The sequence below is a fragment of the Bufo bufo genome, chromosome 1, assembly GCF_905171765.1.
Source record: "Bufo bufo chromosome 1, aBufBuf1.1, whole genome shotgun sequence".
NCBI classification, from domain to species: domain Eukaryota; kingdom Metazoa; phylum Chordata; class Amphibia; order Anura; family Bufonidae; genus Bufo; species Bufo bufo.
The window spans coordinates 423,608,954-423,623,948 of record NC_053389.1 but is presented as its reverse complement, the minus strand read 5'-3'; the positions used below and the strand labels follow the sequence as shown (position 1 = coordinate 423,623,948).

General features: G+C 45.2%; 1 protein-coding gene across 4 annotated transcripts in view; it reads right to left on the bottom strand.

Annotated features, from left to right (window-relative positions):
- Nucleotides 1-14,995, bottom strand: part of AFAP1L1 (actin filament associated protein 1 like 1) — a 100,576-nt gene that overhangs the window by 23,561 nt on the left and 62,020 nt on the right. For all 4 annotated transcript variants that reach the window (XM_040406456.1, XM_040406463.1, XM_040406473.1 and 1 more), the window contains exons 6-10: nucleotides 7,919-8,130; nucleotides 5,256-5,435; nucleotides 3,831-3,911; nucleotides 2,342-2,432; nucleotides 448-600 (exon numbers count right to left, since the gene is read on the bottom strand). In XM_040406456.1, the coding sequence (XP_040262390.1) occupies nucleotides 448-600; nucleotides 2,342-2,432; nucleotides 3,831-3,911; nucleotides 5,256-5,435; nucleotides 7,919-8,130 (717 nt within the window). The remainder of the gene's footprint in view (nucleotides 1-447; nucleotides 601-2,341; nucleotides 2,433-3,830; nucleotides 3,912-5,255; nucleotides 5,436-7,918; nucleotides 8,131-14,995) is intronic.

Here is a 14,995-nt window from a genome sequence, read left to right as displayed (position 1 = left end):
GACTATTTTGAATGAAACGCTTGATTGTTCGATGATCACGCTTCAGAAGCTTTGCAATTTTAAGAGTGATGCATCCCTCTGCAAGATATCTCACTATTTTTGACTTTTCTGAGCCTGTCAAGTCCTTCTTTTGACCCATTTTGCCAGAGGAAAGGAAGTTGCCTAATAATTATGCACACCTAATATAGGGTGTTGATGTCATTAGACCACACCCCTTCTCATTACAGAGATGCACATCACCTAATATGCTTAATTGGTAGTAGGCTTTCGAGCCTATACAGCTTGGAGTAAGACAACATGCATAAAGAGGATGATGTGGTCAAAATACTCATTTGCCTAATAATTCTGCACGCAGTGTATAATATAGTTCCCCATATAAAAGATATTGCACAAAGCACTGTGGAGTGTGTAGAAGCCAGCGCTGCTTGCTGGTAGATTGCCACTTACCACAGCAGGGGACATCTTCATCCGTGGATGAGGTATGCTGCTCCTCTGCTGACTGCTTCTTCTTAGAGAAACTAATTATCCTTGTAATTTTCTTCCCTGCAGCTCGACTCATAGACCCTTTCAGTTCGGCCAGGCCAGTCTTCCGACACTTTGCTACAGGCAAAATTGATGCTTGTTAATATTGGCCTCCATAGGGAATATTAAACATTATCAGGCTTAGGCCTAACAAAACTATTTAACCCCTTCCTGTCGCAGCAATTTCCCATTTTTTTTTTGTTGCTCCCTGCCTTCCCAGAGCCATAACTTTTTTATTTTTCCATTCACATAGCCGTATGAGGACTAGTTTTTTTGGAAAATTTTTTACTTTACAATGGCACCATTTAATATTGCATAGAATGTAGTGGGAAGCCGGAATAAAATTCCAAATGGGGTGGAAAACAAACGCAATTCTGCCAAAGTTTTATGGGTTTTGTTTTTACGACATTCACTGTGCAGTAAATCTGACTAGTGCTCTTCATTCTTTAGGTCAGTACGATTACAGCAATACCACATATGTATCGTTTTTCTTGCGTTTTAATACTGAAAAAAAATAAAACTTTAGAAAAAATGTATTTTTTCTTTTCATCACCATATTTGGACCTTCATAACCTTTTTATAGCTTTGTCTACGGAGATGTGTGACTACTTATTTTTTTGCGAGATGATCTGTAGTTTTTGTTAATACCGTTTTAGGGGTGTGTATGACTTTTTGATCACTTTTTATTCAATTTTTTGGGGAGGTAAAGTGATGAAAAAACAACAAATAGGCCATTTTATTGTTTTCTGCTACTCCATTCACTGTATGGGATAAGTTTTAATAGTATGGGCATTTTCACACACGGCAATGCCCATGATGTTGATATTTTTTTTGTGTTTAAGTATTTTTATTTTAAATTTTGGGGAAGGGGGGTGATTTGAAATTATATATATATATATATTTATTAATGTTTATCTTTTTTTTTAGGTCCCCAAGTGGACCACAACATGCAATCATCAGAAATAGCTATATTACATTTTAATGCTGCCACCTGCTGGTCTGAATTGTGATATACAGGTAATGAGCCTGGAAGCCTAGTACAGGCTCAGGCTCATTACTGATATGGAACACCTCCCTTGATCTCTGCCGGGGATAGGCATTCCTGACCATGAAGCATATGCTTCCAGGTTTTCTGCCTCTCAGACGCCGTGGTCACATTTTATGACGGCATCTGAGGGGTTAAATTTCCGCGATCGTCGGTAATTAGCTGTGGGTGTCTGCTGTATGCAGCAGTAGGCACCCGCTAGCTATGTGCTCGCTCCGGAGCGGGTGCCATCTTTAAAGACCCGACATCTGCTGTACATTTGTGGTGGATGTTGTGAAGGGCTTAATCACCTTAAAGGAATGTTCACACACAGCGAATACACGGCAGGTTGCTCATCCGGATTTGACAAATGGAAAATCTAAAGTTTCTCACAGTACAAGTAAAGTGATGAGATTTTAAGAAATCTCATCCACACGCTGCAGATAAAAATCAGCAAGAAAATGGATCTGCAGTGCGGATTTTAAAACCGCACCATGTTCATTTACGTCACAGATTTTCACTGTGGATTTCACCCATTGCAATGCATGAAATCTGCTATAAAATCAGTGAAAAAATCCACAATTACTTTCTTTTCTGTTCAATTTATCTCACATATGGACATAGCCTCACAATGTAATCAATCATGGTCCTCATATTGGATATGTCAGTATATATATGTATATATAATATATATTATTGGCCATGTACATCAGTTTATCTAAAAAGAATAATGGGCTGTTAATATATCAGGATCAGGTTGATATTGGGCTCGTCTTATCGCAGTATGAGACTCACCATTGTCCCTGTTCTCCTTCCCACTGCTGGGGGAGCTGTTCTCTCCGTTGACCGCGCTGTCTGAATCTGAAGTTTTGTCATGGGATAGTCTCTGCAGACAGTTAATGAGAGGTCACGTTATTACATTGGAATCTGTGATGTTCTTTACACTATTAAAGGGTTTGTACCACCTCATTTTGACCTAATTAGCTCTCAGACACTAGCGATCCGCTAGTGTCTGATCTACCTAACAATGCTATTCTCAGATCTGTGTGTGGATCAGTTTCACCAAAAAACGAACTTTTATTAATATGCTAATGAGCCTCTAGGTGCTATGGGGGCGTCTTCTCAGCACCTAGAGGCTCGGTCTACTCACATTGTATGCCGCTCCGCTCGTCCGTTAAGCCCGCCCATCTCCTCTTGAATGCCATCCTCCATCTGAGCCAGTGGACGAATTCTCGCGCCTGCACGTCTGTATTCGGCGCAGGCGCAGTGAATGTCTGACCGCTGCCTGCACAGACATCTCGGTCATCGACGCAGGCGCAGTGGAGATGTCTGTGCAGGGAGCGGTCAGACATTCACTGCGTCGAATACAGACGCGCACGGCGCAGGCGCGAGAATTCGTCCACTGGCTCAGATGGAGGATGGCTTTCAAGAGGAGATGGGCGGGCTTAACGGACGAGCGGGGCGGCATACAATGCGAGTAGACCGAGCCTCTAGGTCAGGCATGCTCAACCTGCGACCCTCCAGCTGTTGTAAAACTACAAGTCCCACAATGCCCTGCTGTAGACTGATAGCTGTAGGCTGTTCGGGCATGCTGGGAGTTGTAGTTTTGCAACAGCTGGAGGGCCGCAGGTTGAGCATGCCTGCTCTAGGTGCTGAGAAGACGCCCCTATAGCACCTAGAGGCTCATTAGCATATTAATAAAAGTTCGTTTTTTAGTGAAACGGATCCACACACAGGTCTGAGAATAGCATTGTTAGGTAGAGCAGACACTAGCGGATCGCTAGTGTCTGAGAGCTAATTAGGTCAAAATGAGGTGGTACAAACCCTTTAAAGGGGTTTCTGGTGGTAAATCCTTTGGATAGGTCATCAGTATCTGGTTGGTGGGGTTCCTACACACGGGGCCCTCTTTGATCAGCCTATAGCAACCAGATTCCACTTTTCACAGCTCTTTTGAAAACGGAAAGGTGGAATCTGATTGGTTGCTACGGGCAACTAAGCAATTTTTCCTTTAAATCAGCTCTCCTCCAATACAAGATGCGCACCACGGCCCAATTGAAGTCAATACGTGCATTTTTTTGTGGATCTGCTGCTAACAAAGAATTGCCTGGATAAAACTGTACAAAGTGTCAGGTTGTGGGGTTTGTTATCTCCGGATCTAAACAAGAAACTCTGAACTTCTCTGTTTACAGGGCACTGCCCCTTCGTATACCATAAATGAGGACTGCTAGTAAAATGGCCTGTTGGCAGGTACAAGGCTAGAACATAATAGAAGTTAGAATCTCACCTTGTCCAGGTCTAGTTTATGCCTCAGTGCCGGGGATGCAAGTGGCTGCACTGAGCTTGGGCTGCTGGCATCTCTGATGACCTACATAAAGATATACAGGATACACTGGTGGTCAACATTATAAGCACCCCAAAATATTAAGTACACCATGTAAAATATCTCCTAAAATAAAGGCCCAGATTTACTAAATCTCTCTAAAAAGTGGTGCAAAAGGCCCCTTTCAGACGAGTGAGTTCCACACTCCGGACTCGCAGCATTATGCAGCAACTCCTGTCCTGACCTTCTAGCATTGAGGGGGTCGCATAGTCTAGCATTGAGGGGGTCGCATAGCATTATATTGATTTATAATGCTATGTAACTATTAGAGGTCTGGAATGTACTGGATAACACTGACATAATGCTTGTCTGAATGAGGCCAATAGGGTTTCTACATTTATTTATTTTTTAAATGCAGGAGCTCAACTTTTTTTTGGAGTAAAAAAACAAAACTGGCGTATTAGCAGCGCCTGCCTTTAATTTGCATCCTATTTATTTTCCCTTAATAAATCCGGTTTTTCTTTGTTGGTTTAAGTCTGACCTCTAGTGATTGTTTTTTGTAACACAGGTTTATATTCACTAAGACTGGTCTCATTGGTTTGTGCATTAAAAAATTGGACCAGAAAAAAGTGGCAACTCTACATAAGTGGCCGACCTCTACATAACTTTGGCACTTGGTTCCACCAGCCGTACTACATGGTTTGAACTACGGGAGCTGCCTTGCTGGTGTAGTTTAAGACCATTTTCAAAAAAACAGAAAGTGGCGTAGAAAATGGTAAATGAGACGGGCGTGATTTCCGCACAGGACACACTTGTCTGAAAGAGGACTTACACGAGCAGATTATCTGGATCGAGAGCTCGTACAAACAGTCGTTCCTAATAATCGGGCCAGTAAATCCACCATTAGGATGGATGTGATCACTTGCGGTGCTGCAGCCAATGACTGACCTCAGTGGCGACATATCCCCAAGTTGCACATGACCCAGCAGTGATGTGCTGCTTAGGGAGAAGTCACTGCTGAACCTTACAAGACAGGGACCAGGAGACTGCTGGAGGGAGCCAGGGAGCCGGGATGGAGCAGCGGGGGGCAGGCGAGTATGATTTTTTTCAATAGATACAAAAGGCTACCAGTTAAGAGTCTAAAAAACTGAGCAACAACTTTACATGGGAAGATTACTGGGTCAGTTATCATGAATGAATGTTCATATGAATGTTTATTCATGATAACAGAATATTTTGCCTCTTTATACATACAGGGTCATAATATATAGTTCGTATTTAACTGTAAATGACAATCATCCGTTTTTTGTGTATTTTACTTTGGATATTTTTTTATTGTGTTTTTGATATACAATGCAGAAAGGCAGCTATGTACATCGGTGCCATTACCCTCATCCATTCTTCAGCTTGTTCTCGACTCTGAACCGCCAACACAAGCAGCTCCGAATTAGGCAGACAGAATCGCAGCTCATGCTTCTTACGTCTCCCATCCTTGGGAACATAAGTGATTCCGCATAGAGGCAAGGGCATCTCCAAGTGAGGATGCTGGTCTTTGGAGCTCTTGTAACACTGCAGGTAGAAACATTCATTACCAAAAATGCAGTAGGACGTGCATGTATGAAGATGAACTCATATTATTGTAAATGCTTCCAGGGTACAATGATCAAAGCTTCCGCTCTGACCAGAGTGGTGGTCCGATTGTCCAAGAAATTGGAGCCAAAAGTTACTTATATATATATATATATATATATATATATATATATATATATACACACATCCTTGCTCTCATGTGAATTATATGTTAAAGGGAACCTGTCACCAGGATTTGGGGTATAGAGCTGAGGACATGGGTTGCTAGATCGCCGCTAGCACATCCACAATACCCAGTCCCCATAGCTCTGTGTGCTTTTATTGTGTAAAAAAACCGATTTTATAGATATGCAAATGAGGCAAGTAAGAAGCCCAAGGAGCTGTTACTAAAGTTTCCAGAGCCCAGCCACGCCCACTGTGAAGGAGCCCAGCACCGCCCCGCATACTCCGAATCTCCTCCTTGCTCCCCAACGCCAGCGCCGTAATCTCGTGATGCGTGAGCTAGCGCATGCGCAGTGTCGGCATTGTGTTCCTTCCCTGTGCTGGCATCAGCCTCAGGAAATGATCTGCGCATGCGCTAGCTCGCGCATCGCGAGATTACGGCGCTCTAGCTTTGTGACATCGGGGAGCAAGGAGGAGATTCGGAGGATGCGGGGCGGTGCTGGGCTCCTTCACAGTGGGCGTGGCTGGGCTCAGAGTCAGAGAACGCTGGACTCATCTCTGAAGCATGGAGGAAACAGGACTCATCTGTGCCTCATTTGCATATCTATAAAATCGACAATAAAAGCACACAGAGCTATGGGGACTGGGTATTGCCGATGTGCTAGCGGCGATCTAGCAACCCATGTCCTCAGCTCTATACCCAAAATCCCGGTAACAGGTTCCCTTTAAAGGGAATCTGTGACCGACTTTATGCTGCCCTATATGAGGTCAGCAAAAGTGAAAGACACCCTGATTATAGCGGTGTGTCACTTTCATCCAGTTGTTTTCATAAAATCACATGTGCACTGCTGACGTCTCCTCGACATTCATGAGTTGGTGGCTCCCCTGGTCACCAGCGGTTGATTGACAGTAATAGATGAAAGTGGTCAGTCAGTGGCATGAGGGAAGCAGGAGCCTTCTTCACTTAGCACTTGGGTCGCTCTGCACTGAAAGGGGTTTTCCTATCTCAATGTTTGTAGCTTATACTTAGGATATGCCACAAATATCAGATGTATTACATCTGGAACCTGCTCCTATCCTTAGAAGAGAGTCCCCCAAGTGAAGGGAGAGCAGTCATGTATGCATGACCACCCTCCTTTCACTGCTAAGATAGTTCAGAAACTAGCTAATGGTGTTCAGCTTGCTCTCTATTCACAGCTATTGAATTTCCAAAACTAAGCGGTTCACACTAGCGTTAGGGATTCCATTATGGCTTTCTGTTATAACACGGTTATAAGGGAAAATAACGTAATGCCCAGACAGAATGCAAAACGGAAGCCTTTAAAAGGCATTCCATTTGCTTTCCGTCCTAATAGAAGTCTATGGGAAAGCATAACGGATTTGTCTGGGTCCTGTTATGCAAAACGGAAAACAAAGTCCTGTCGACAGGACTTTGTTTTCCATCTTGCATAATGGGACCCAGACGGATCGGTTTTGATTCCCATAGACTTCTATTAGGACGGAAAGCAAACGGAATGCCTTTTAAGGGCTTCCGTTTTGCATTCCGTCATAATACAAGTCTATGGGCAGAATAACAGATCCGTCCTTCCATCTTATGGATTCTGTTATTTCGCATTATAACGGAAAGCCATAACGGAATCCCTAACGCTAGTGTGAACCCACCCGTAGTTTGCTCACTCGGCTATTTTCGGAAGTCTCATACTAGTGAATGGAGAGGATGCTGCACATGCACGGTGTACTCTCCTACACTTCTGGGACCCTACTCTGGAGATAGGTGCAGGTCCCACCTTTGGAACCCGCTCTTATAGGACATTTGTGGCATATCCTAAGGATATGCCACAAATGTTGCAGTGGGAATACCCTCAGGGCAGCATAAACCTGGAAATAGATTCCCTTTAATTTGCAGAACTTCAAATGCACTGTGTGTGTGCGTTATTGACTCAATGTCGTTGTAGGATCCTATGTTAAAAAGTAGTAGCTTTTTGCCAACACAAATCCTGACTGGTATATCAGGTGTAAGGCAGGAGCACTGACCCCACAAATAACAGCTGTTTTCAGCTATGGACCTGTAGAATAACCAGGGCTGGTCAGTGACCTCCTCAACACCACTAGCTCACAGTCTTCTGGTTATACTTTATTTCCATGAAGGTGGCCAGTGAAGAGTGGATACAGGAAATCCTTTCTGGCTGCCACAATATTTTGATATAGAGGGATGTAATAGGGAATATCCTCCTTCCTTCCTTCCTACTCTTACATTATCAGTCTATTTGCTTTATTTTGCTTGGCTTTATTTCTCTTACCAATAGCTTGTTGTCTCTTATGAGGGTAAGCTGCTTGGCCCACTGGCCAAAACGCTTCTTCCGCAGGAGAAAAGCACAGATTCTGCTGTCTCGAACAAGATGCAAGGAGGCCTCCTGTGAAGGCCATTGGTGCATTTGACGCTGAGCTTTACCTTCTTCATCTTCCTCATCATAAGACTCATATGAACTGCTAAGCCCATCAGATTCATTATCTGCATTCAACAAAATGGTATTATAATAAACAATCAACTAATACAATGTACACCAACCAAATTACATATACAACCTTCTGATAGTAACTACCATAAACAGTGCACCAGTTCAGTGCCCATCAATATCTCACTGGTTGTATATGGTGAATACATTTATGAAAATGTTTTCTAAAATTAAATTTATTTTTTACCTAAAAATATTGAAAGCAGTAGGTACTCAGGCTAAAGTCATTTGTTTGTGTCACAAACTCACTGTTGAGGAACGGTTGAGACGTATGCATATATCCATGCATGCCTGCAAACACGTGCGGGCATGTATGGTATATATGTGCATACATTAACCACTGCATCATGGGGTGATGTGCGCAGATGTGCCCAGCATCTGTGCACGTCTGCCCATGGTGATCCCCAGGGGCTCATGGTGGCCCTTGTGGGAAATATGTGGTCCCTGGAAGCTGTGCCCCCTTATAATCCCCCTTATATTAGTATATATATGTGCCCCCTTATATGTGTCCCCTTATAGTTAGTATGTATTTCCTGTATGACCGTGTATATATTGGCCCTGTATGGCAAGTGGGGACATATGCATGTCCCCTGTATGTGATGCCCCAGATATATGCGAGGGTGTGTGTATATATAGATATGTGTGTATGTATTTGCACACGTGTCTATGTATATACACTTATGTCAGCATGACAGTATGTATGTGGGCTTATTGCTGCCCATTCATACCCCCGGTTTTGTATGTGTTTATAGATGTGCCCCAAGCATCTGTGGATATATATATGCATATATGCAATTCCAACTGTTATCAACAGAGTTGTTTAGAGAAAAACTTGTGCTGATAGCCTGTAGGATAACAGCTGATTAGCATCTAGTCCCCTTTTGTTCAGGCCCAAAGCAATCAGACTCTGTGGCACCGTTGTGAGGGGACCTTCTAATCAGAGACATCAAATACCTGTTTTTCCACACCTCTGCCCCATGGCCTTGCCCATTACTCCCTGCATTTTTGGGACTAGGGGGGAGGACTAAGGCACACTATGATGTCACATGCCTGAGGAAGGAGGAGGGGGTTGCTTTTGGGCTATAAAACCCCGAACCGGACAGAGGTGCCCTCTCTTGCAACCAGACTAGATTCAGAGACGCATGGGAGAGAGGAGCTCCATGATGACCACCTGGATAAGGCCTAAGTATCACCCCTGGTCCTGTAACCCCTATATTTGACCCTGATGTGCACCTTGGGCCCTGCCTTATAACCCTTGACCCTGGGCCCTGATTTACCCTTGCCGTGTTACTGGACACCCTGATCCCCCAAACCCTTGCCTTATTGTATCCTTGTTTGTACCCCTGATCCTGTGCCACTGGTTCCCCTGATTGTATTTGTGGTTCAGTTACACCCCCCTGATGACCCCCACTGTATCTCCACCGTGTAACCCTTTCCCTACCCTGATTAACCCCTGGTGGTAACCCCTGCTCAAACCCTGCCACACACACACCCCCCCCCCCCCTCACTGTACACTTGCAGGGTATTTACCCTTGCATTGCTGTACAGTTCTGATATGATCCCCATTGTTAACCCTTTGTGTTTGTGGTCGGCTTACACCCCTGTAAGACCACCGGTAACCCTCGTCGTACCCCGTAGGGACAGTGATTAGTCAGGCGGGTGGCTTACTGATATTTGTGAGTATGCGAATGTATTATTGTAATGTATAGATAGTATGTGGGGTGGAATTTGGGATTGTGTAGTGTAGTTAGGCTTGTATTGTGTTTATTGTAGTACTGTTTCTGTACTGCGGTGTGTACGTCTATATGTATATATATTCATATCCATTGATCCATGAATATATATAGATATAACGTATTGCTAGACTGATATAATTGTATTGTGTAATAAATATTCCTTATTGTTCATAATGCAGTGTATGGTGTTTTTAGTAGTCGCCGCCGTAGTATAGTGATAGTAAGGCGCTTGAAGCTAGCGTAGTGATTAGTGTAAAGCATAGCAAAGGTATTGTTATTATATAAAGGCATAAGTGGGCGGAGTTATCACCAGACAGCTCCTCCCATTTATGAATATTAATTATTGATATTTGCATAAATATTGGTGATCAATATTCCCCCTTTACATTGGCGAGCCAGGCCCACTGCGTGGATTTTGCGCTTATTTTTGGTCTTAAGGCTGAAGGTCGCTAGTACTGTGAATTAGCGGGCAGGAGAGACGCGGTCAGCGGAGTGTCTGAGCGTCTAGGACCCGATAATTCGTACAGGAGAAGCGATACTTCCCTTAGAGTACCAGAAATAAAACAAAATCTTTTGCAGAGAATCTATAATTGTTCTGTGTACTAATATTTTTGTATTTGCTTTACACGGTCACCGTCGCTGGGGTAAGAGAAGAAGACACGGAAAAGTACAGCACCAACAAGCATCGCTCAAGTGATTGCGAAGGAGAAGATGGACGCTCAGCAAACGGTGAGTATGGACTTCCCCACACTGCAACACTTGAGCAGACACAGCACATTTAACCCCATCCTCCGAACCACATACAAGTCAGCAGAAATGCTGTGGTCCGATTTGTTGGCACAGGCTTGCAGTTATGACAAGCTTTGTGTGAACAAACGGATGGTGTTGAACAAGGCCACCAAACGGCTTCAGATGCTGGCCAAACTCGTTCATACGTTTGAGGCTAACATCTGTAAGCCAAAGGAAGTGACGGAGACAATTCCTCCGGCCATTCGCTGCCAGTGCTGTGCCAGTAATTCGGACCAGGTTTCGGCATTGCGGGCACAGCTGGCAGAGAATGTGCAGTCTACTGTTGACCGAGATGCGTAGGTGGCTAGGATAGAGTCACAGTTAGTAGAGCTGCAGAGGCAGAAGGAGGAAATTGAGGCTAAGTTGACTCAGTCTTATACTGAGGTCAAGGCCTTCAAGGAGCGGACTGCCTCTACTGACGTGACGGTAGCCAAATTGAAGGCGGAGGTTGGTGTAAGGTCCCAGCTAATGTCTGGCATGCAACAGGTTATCACCAAGTTGGTGCCGGCCCTTTCTTTTTCCGTAAAGCCAGGGTCGGAATCTCCCAAAATGTTGCCCTGTGCAGGGCCACAAGGGGGGAGAGTAGTCTGTGACCGGTCAAATCATCAGGTCAAGCCGGTCCAGACTAACAGAGATTTTTCCCTGACTTTGGGAAAAAGAACTGTGTTGAAGAGTGCGTCCCTGAGGATGGTACAATTCAGGAGAAGGGAGCACGACTGCAGTGTAGATGGACCTGGGCCATGCAGAGCAAACATCAGATGTTTTGCATGTGGTGGCCTAGGTCACATAGCGAGACACTGCAAAACACACAGGACAGGAAACCAAGTCACATGTTTCAGGTGTGGGAACAAAGGACACATTGCAAGGAATTGCCCTTGTGCAAGTAATTGCAATGTGTCCAACAGTATCAGCCAGGTAACAAATTGTGCAGTGGGGTCTAGCCAGCCTGGCCATAACGGGGTTACCTCTCGGCAGCATCACCAGCTGCTGAGGGGTCAGAGTGGCCAAGCTAGGCTAGGCAACATTTGACACCCCTGTACTATTTGTTACACAGTTTGTTCCCTGTGTATGTCCATGTTGTGTGTTTTTGTTATCTGTTTGTAAGTTTTTCTTGATGTTGATGGTGGTAGTCCTTGCCTACGGATGTGTTCTACCATGCTGATTTATGTAGTGTTGTAAGTCCCGTCTGCTGTCTTGTTTCATTCTGTGTCCCCTTGGAGTGGAACAGTGTTATACTGTGGATCGAGAACGTATAGGTTCGCGAGCAGATAATATCACACGGGAAATCCTGCTGGTCGGGAGAAGGCATAAGGACCTTCTCCATGCAGCACACAAAGGATGATGTGATATTATTCTGGGCAACCAGGGTCTCAGATCGATACAGATAACACTGTTTTGCTCAAGGTTTTCGGTAGGGCTGTGTTGCGCTGGGGACTGGGGCGAACAGACAACATTGGTGTAATGTTGTGCTGCGCACTTGATTCTCGTCCGAGCAGGCGGCACAGCTCTGATAGGGATTGGACGCAGAGTGTTTGGCAGCAGAGTGTGGACTGTGTTCTTGTGTTGTGGGGTCCTGGGGAGCCAGGGCATGACTATGCCATTGGTTCTGCAGGCCTCCACAGGACGGGATCACAGGGGGAAGTCAGCCTGGGTGCACATGAGTGGACAGGGATGCGGTGCCCTCAATAACAAGATGGTGCTTTGTCCACAGAACTCCAGTTATCCTAACCTAGTAGGGTGGCCATCCTTATCTGTTGGTGCAGAGGGATGTGCAGCAGAGGACTCAATCCTCTGAAGGTAGGGTGTTCAGACACCAGTGTTGGGATAACGAGGGGTCCTGTGAGATAAAGGGCAGCCCAATACCTTTCTCTACCCATGGGTCAAAGGTATTGGGGATGGGAATTTTCACATTTAATTGCACTGTTAGGGGAGAAATTCCCCTGGGAGCGCCTGGTGTTTTCTTCTGCCATAGGTGTGATTTTATATGGAGCGGAAGAAAAACCTAGGAGATGCCACAGAAGAGGCCAGCTATTCCCCCTGACACTGTTGTGAAGCTCCAGAGGATCCCACTGGATTTTGGCAATGAAGCGACCTCTACCTAGAGGTGTTATAGCAATGAAGACTGTGCCACAATCCAGCGGGAGCATTATTTAAGGCTCTGGAGGAAGACTTGGGAGACGTTCGGGTGGAAGAACTTATTCAATTGTTTCACCCAGTGAAACTTCTTCTGGTTCTGGTCATCGTAATCGGAGGGTCAAGGGACTTACTGACCAAATACACCAGAACCAGACAGAACTTTACAGAACTATCCGGAGGAGGAGGCTCAGGACATAACTCAAACATGGTTCCTGTAGCCAAATATTGTATGGACACACTTTGTTTCCTATGAGGGTTCGGGACGTATAACTTGTACTACCCCGAAACCCCATAGCACATTGTATTTATTGATTTTGTTTGTCGGTTGATTGTATACCCATGGACACTCTAGGTGCAAATGTGTGACAGCCCACCCAATTTGGCTGTACACATTTGCATCCTATAGTCGTTTCCCATTGACACAGGGGTCTGCGACCTACCTGTGTCTTTGGAGGTGTAGAGATATGCCAGGTTGCATGAGTCTCTATGGGTACACACATTTAATGGAATTTGGTGGTGTTGGGAGGGATGTGACATGTATTTTGTGTGAATGGGGATAAGGTTAGGTCACGATAGGGACAGGCATCATTCATTTGCCACCTTGAACCCTGGAACCCTGAAGTTCTTAAGGGAAGGGCTGGAGGTGTAGTGTGGCGGAGGTGTTCTCCGCAGTAGAATTTAGGTACTATGACATCACCGCTTGAGTCTGACCTGCCTTGTAAAGACCTATTAATCTGTCCACGGGAGAACCGCACCAATCAAGATGGAAACAGACATTGGATAGAAGAAAGTTGGGACTGAGGTTGTGAGGGTGAACCCGCTCCAGATGCCTTGGAAGCGGGCCATACCTGAAGATCGGCAGAACTACCGAGAGACTGTGGGGGTGTGGTCACTCCAAAGTGGGGGTGGCCGACACTAAAAGACTGTTAAAGAGACTGTGGGTGTGTGGTATCCTAAAGATGTCAAGAAGAAGACGGTGTATCCTGTGGATGGAGGAGTAGGTTACGGTGAAGGGCAGGTCAGAGGAAGAGGGATGTCTAAGTACCTAAAGATCAGTGTGCACTACAGTTCTTCCTGAACTTCCACCAAAGATGGGGTTGAAGGGGGGCAAATATATCTCAACCCGTTCCCCCAAGATATTGTCGTATTATAGTCCGACAACAGGGGGATTGTTGAGGAACGGTTGAGACGTATGCATATATCCATGCATGCCTGCAAACACGTGCGGGCATGTATGGTATATATGTGCATACATTAACCACTGCATCATGGGGTGATGTGCGCAGATGTGCCAAGCATCTGCGCACGTCTGCCCATGGTGATCCCCAGGGGCTCATGGTGGCCCTTGTGGGAAATATGTGGTCCCTGGAAGCTGTGCCCCCTTATAATCCCCCTTATATTAGTATATATATGTGCCCCCTTATATGTGTCCCCTTATAGTTAGTATATATTTCCTGTATGACCGTGTATATATTGGCCCTGTATGGCAAGTGGGGACATATGCATGTCCCCTGTATGTGATGCCCCAGATATATGCGAGGGTGTGTGTATATATAGATATGTGTGTATGTATTTGCACACGTGTCTATGTATATACACTTATGTCAGCATGACAGTATGTATGTGGGCTTATTGCTGCCCATTCATACCCCCGGTTTTGTATGTGTTTATAGATGTGCCCCAAGCATCTGTGGATATATATATGCATATATGCAATTCCAACTGTTATCAACAGAGTTGTTTAGAGAAAAACTTGTGCTGATAGCCTGTAGGATAACAGCTGATTAGCATCTAGTCCCCTTTTGTTCAGGCCCAAAGCAATCAGACTCTGTGGCACCGTTGTGAGGGGACCTTCTAATCAGAGACATCAAATACCTGTTTTTCCACACCTCTGCCCCATAGCCTTGCACATTACTCCCTGCATTTTTGGGACTAGGGGGGAGGACTAAGGCACACTATGATGTCACATGCCTGAGGAAGGAGGAGGGGGTTGCTTTTGGGCTATAAAACCCCAAACCGGACAGAGGTGCCCTCTCTTGCAACCAGACTAGATTCAGAGACGCATGGGAGAGAGGAGCTCCATGATGACCACCTGGATAAGGCCTAAGTATCACCCCTGGTCCTGTAACCCCTATATTTCCCTGATGTGCACCTTGGGCCCTGATTCAACCCCTATCCCACCAACGATTAACCCTTTCCC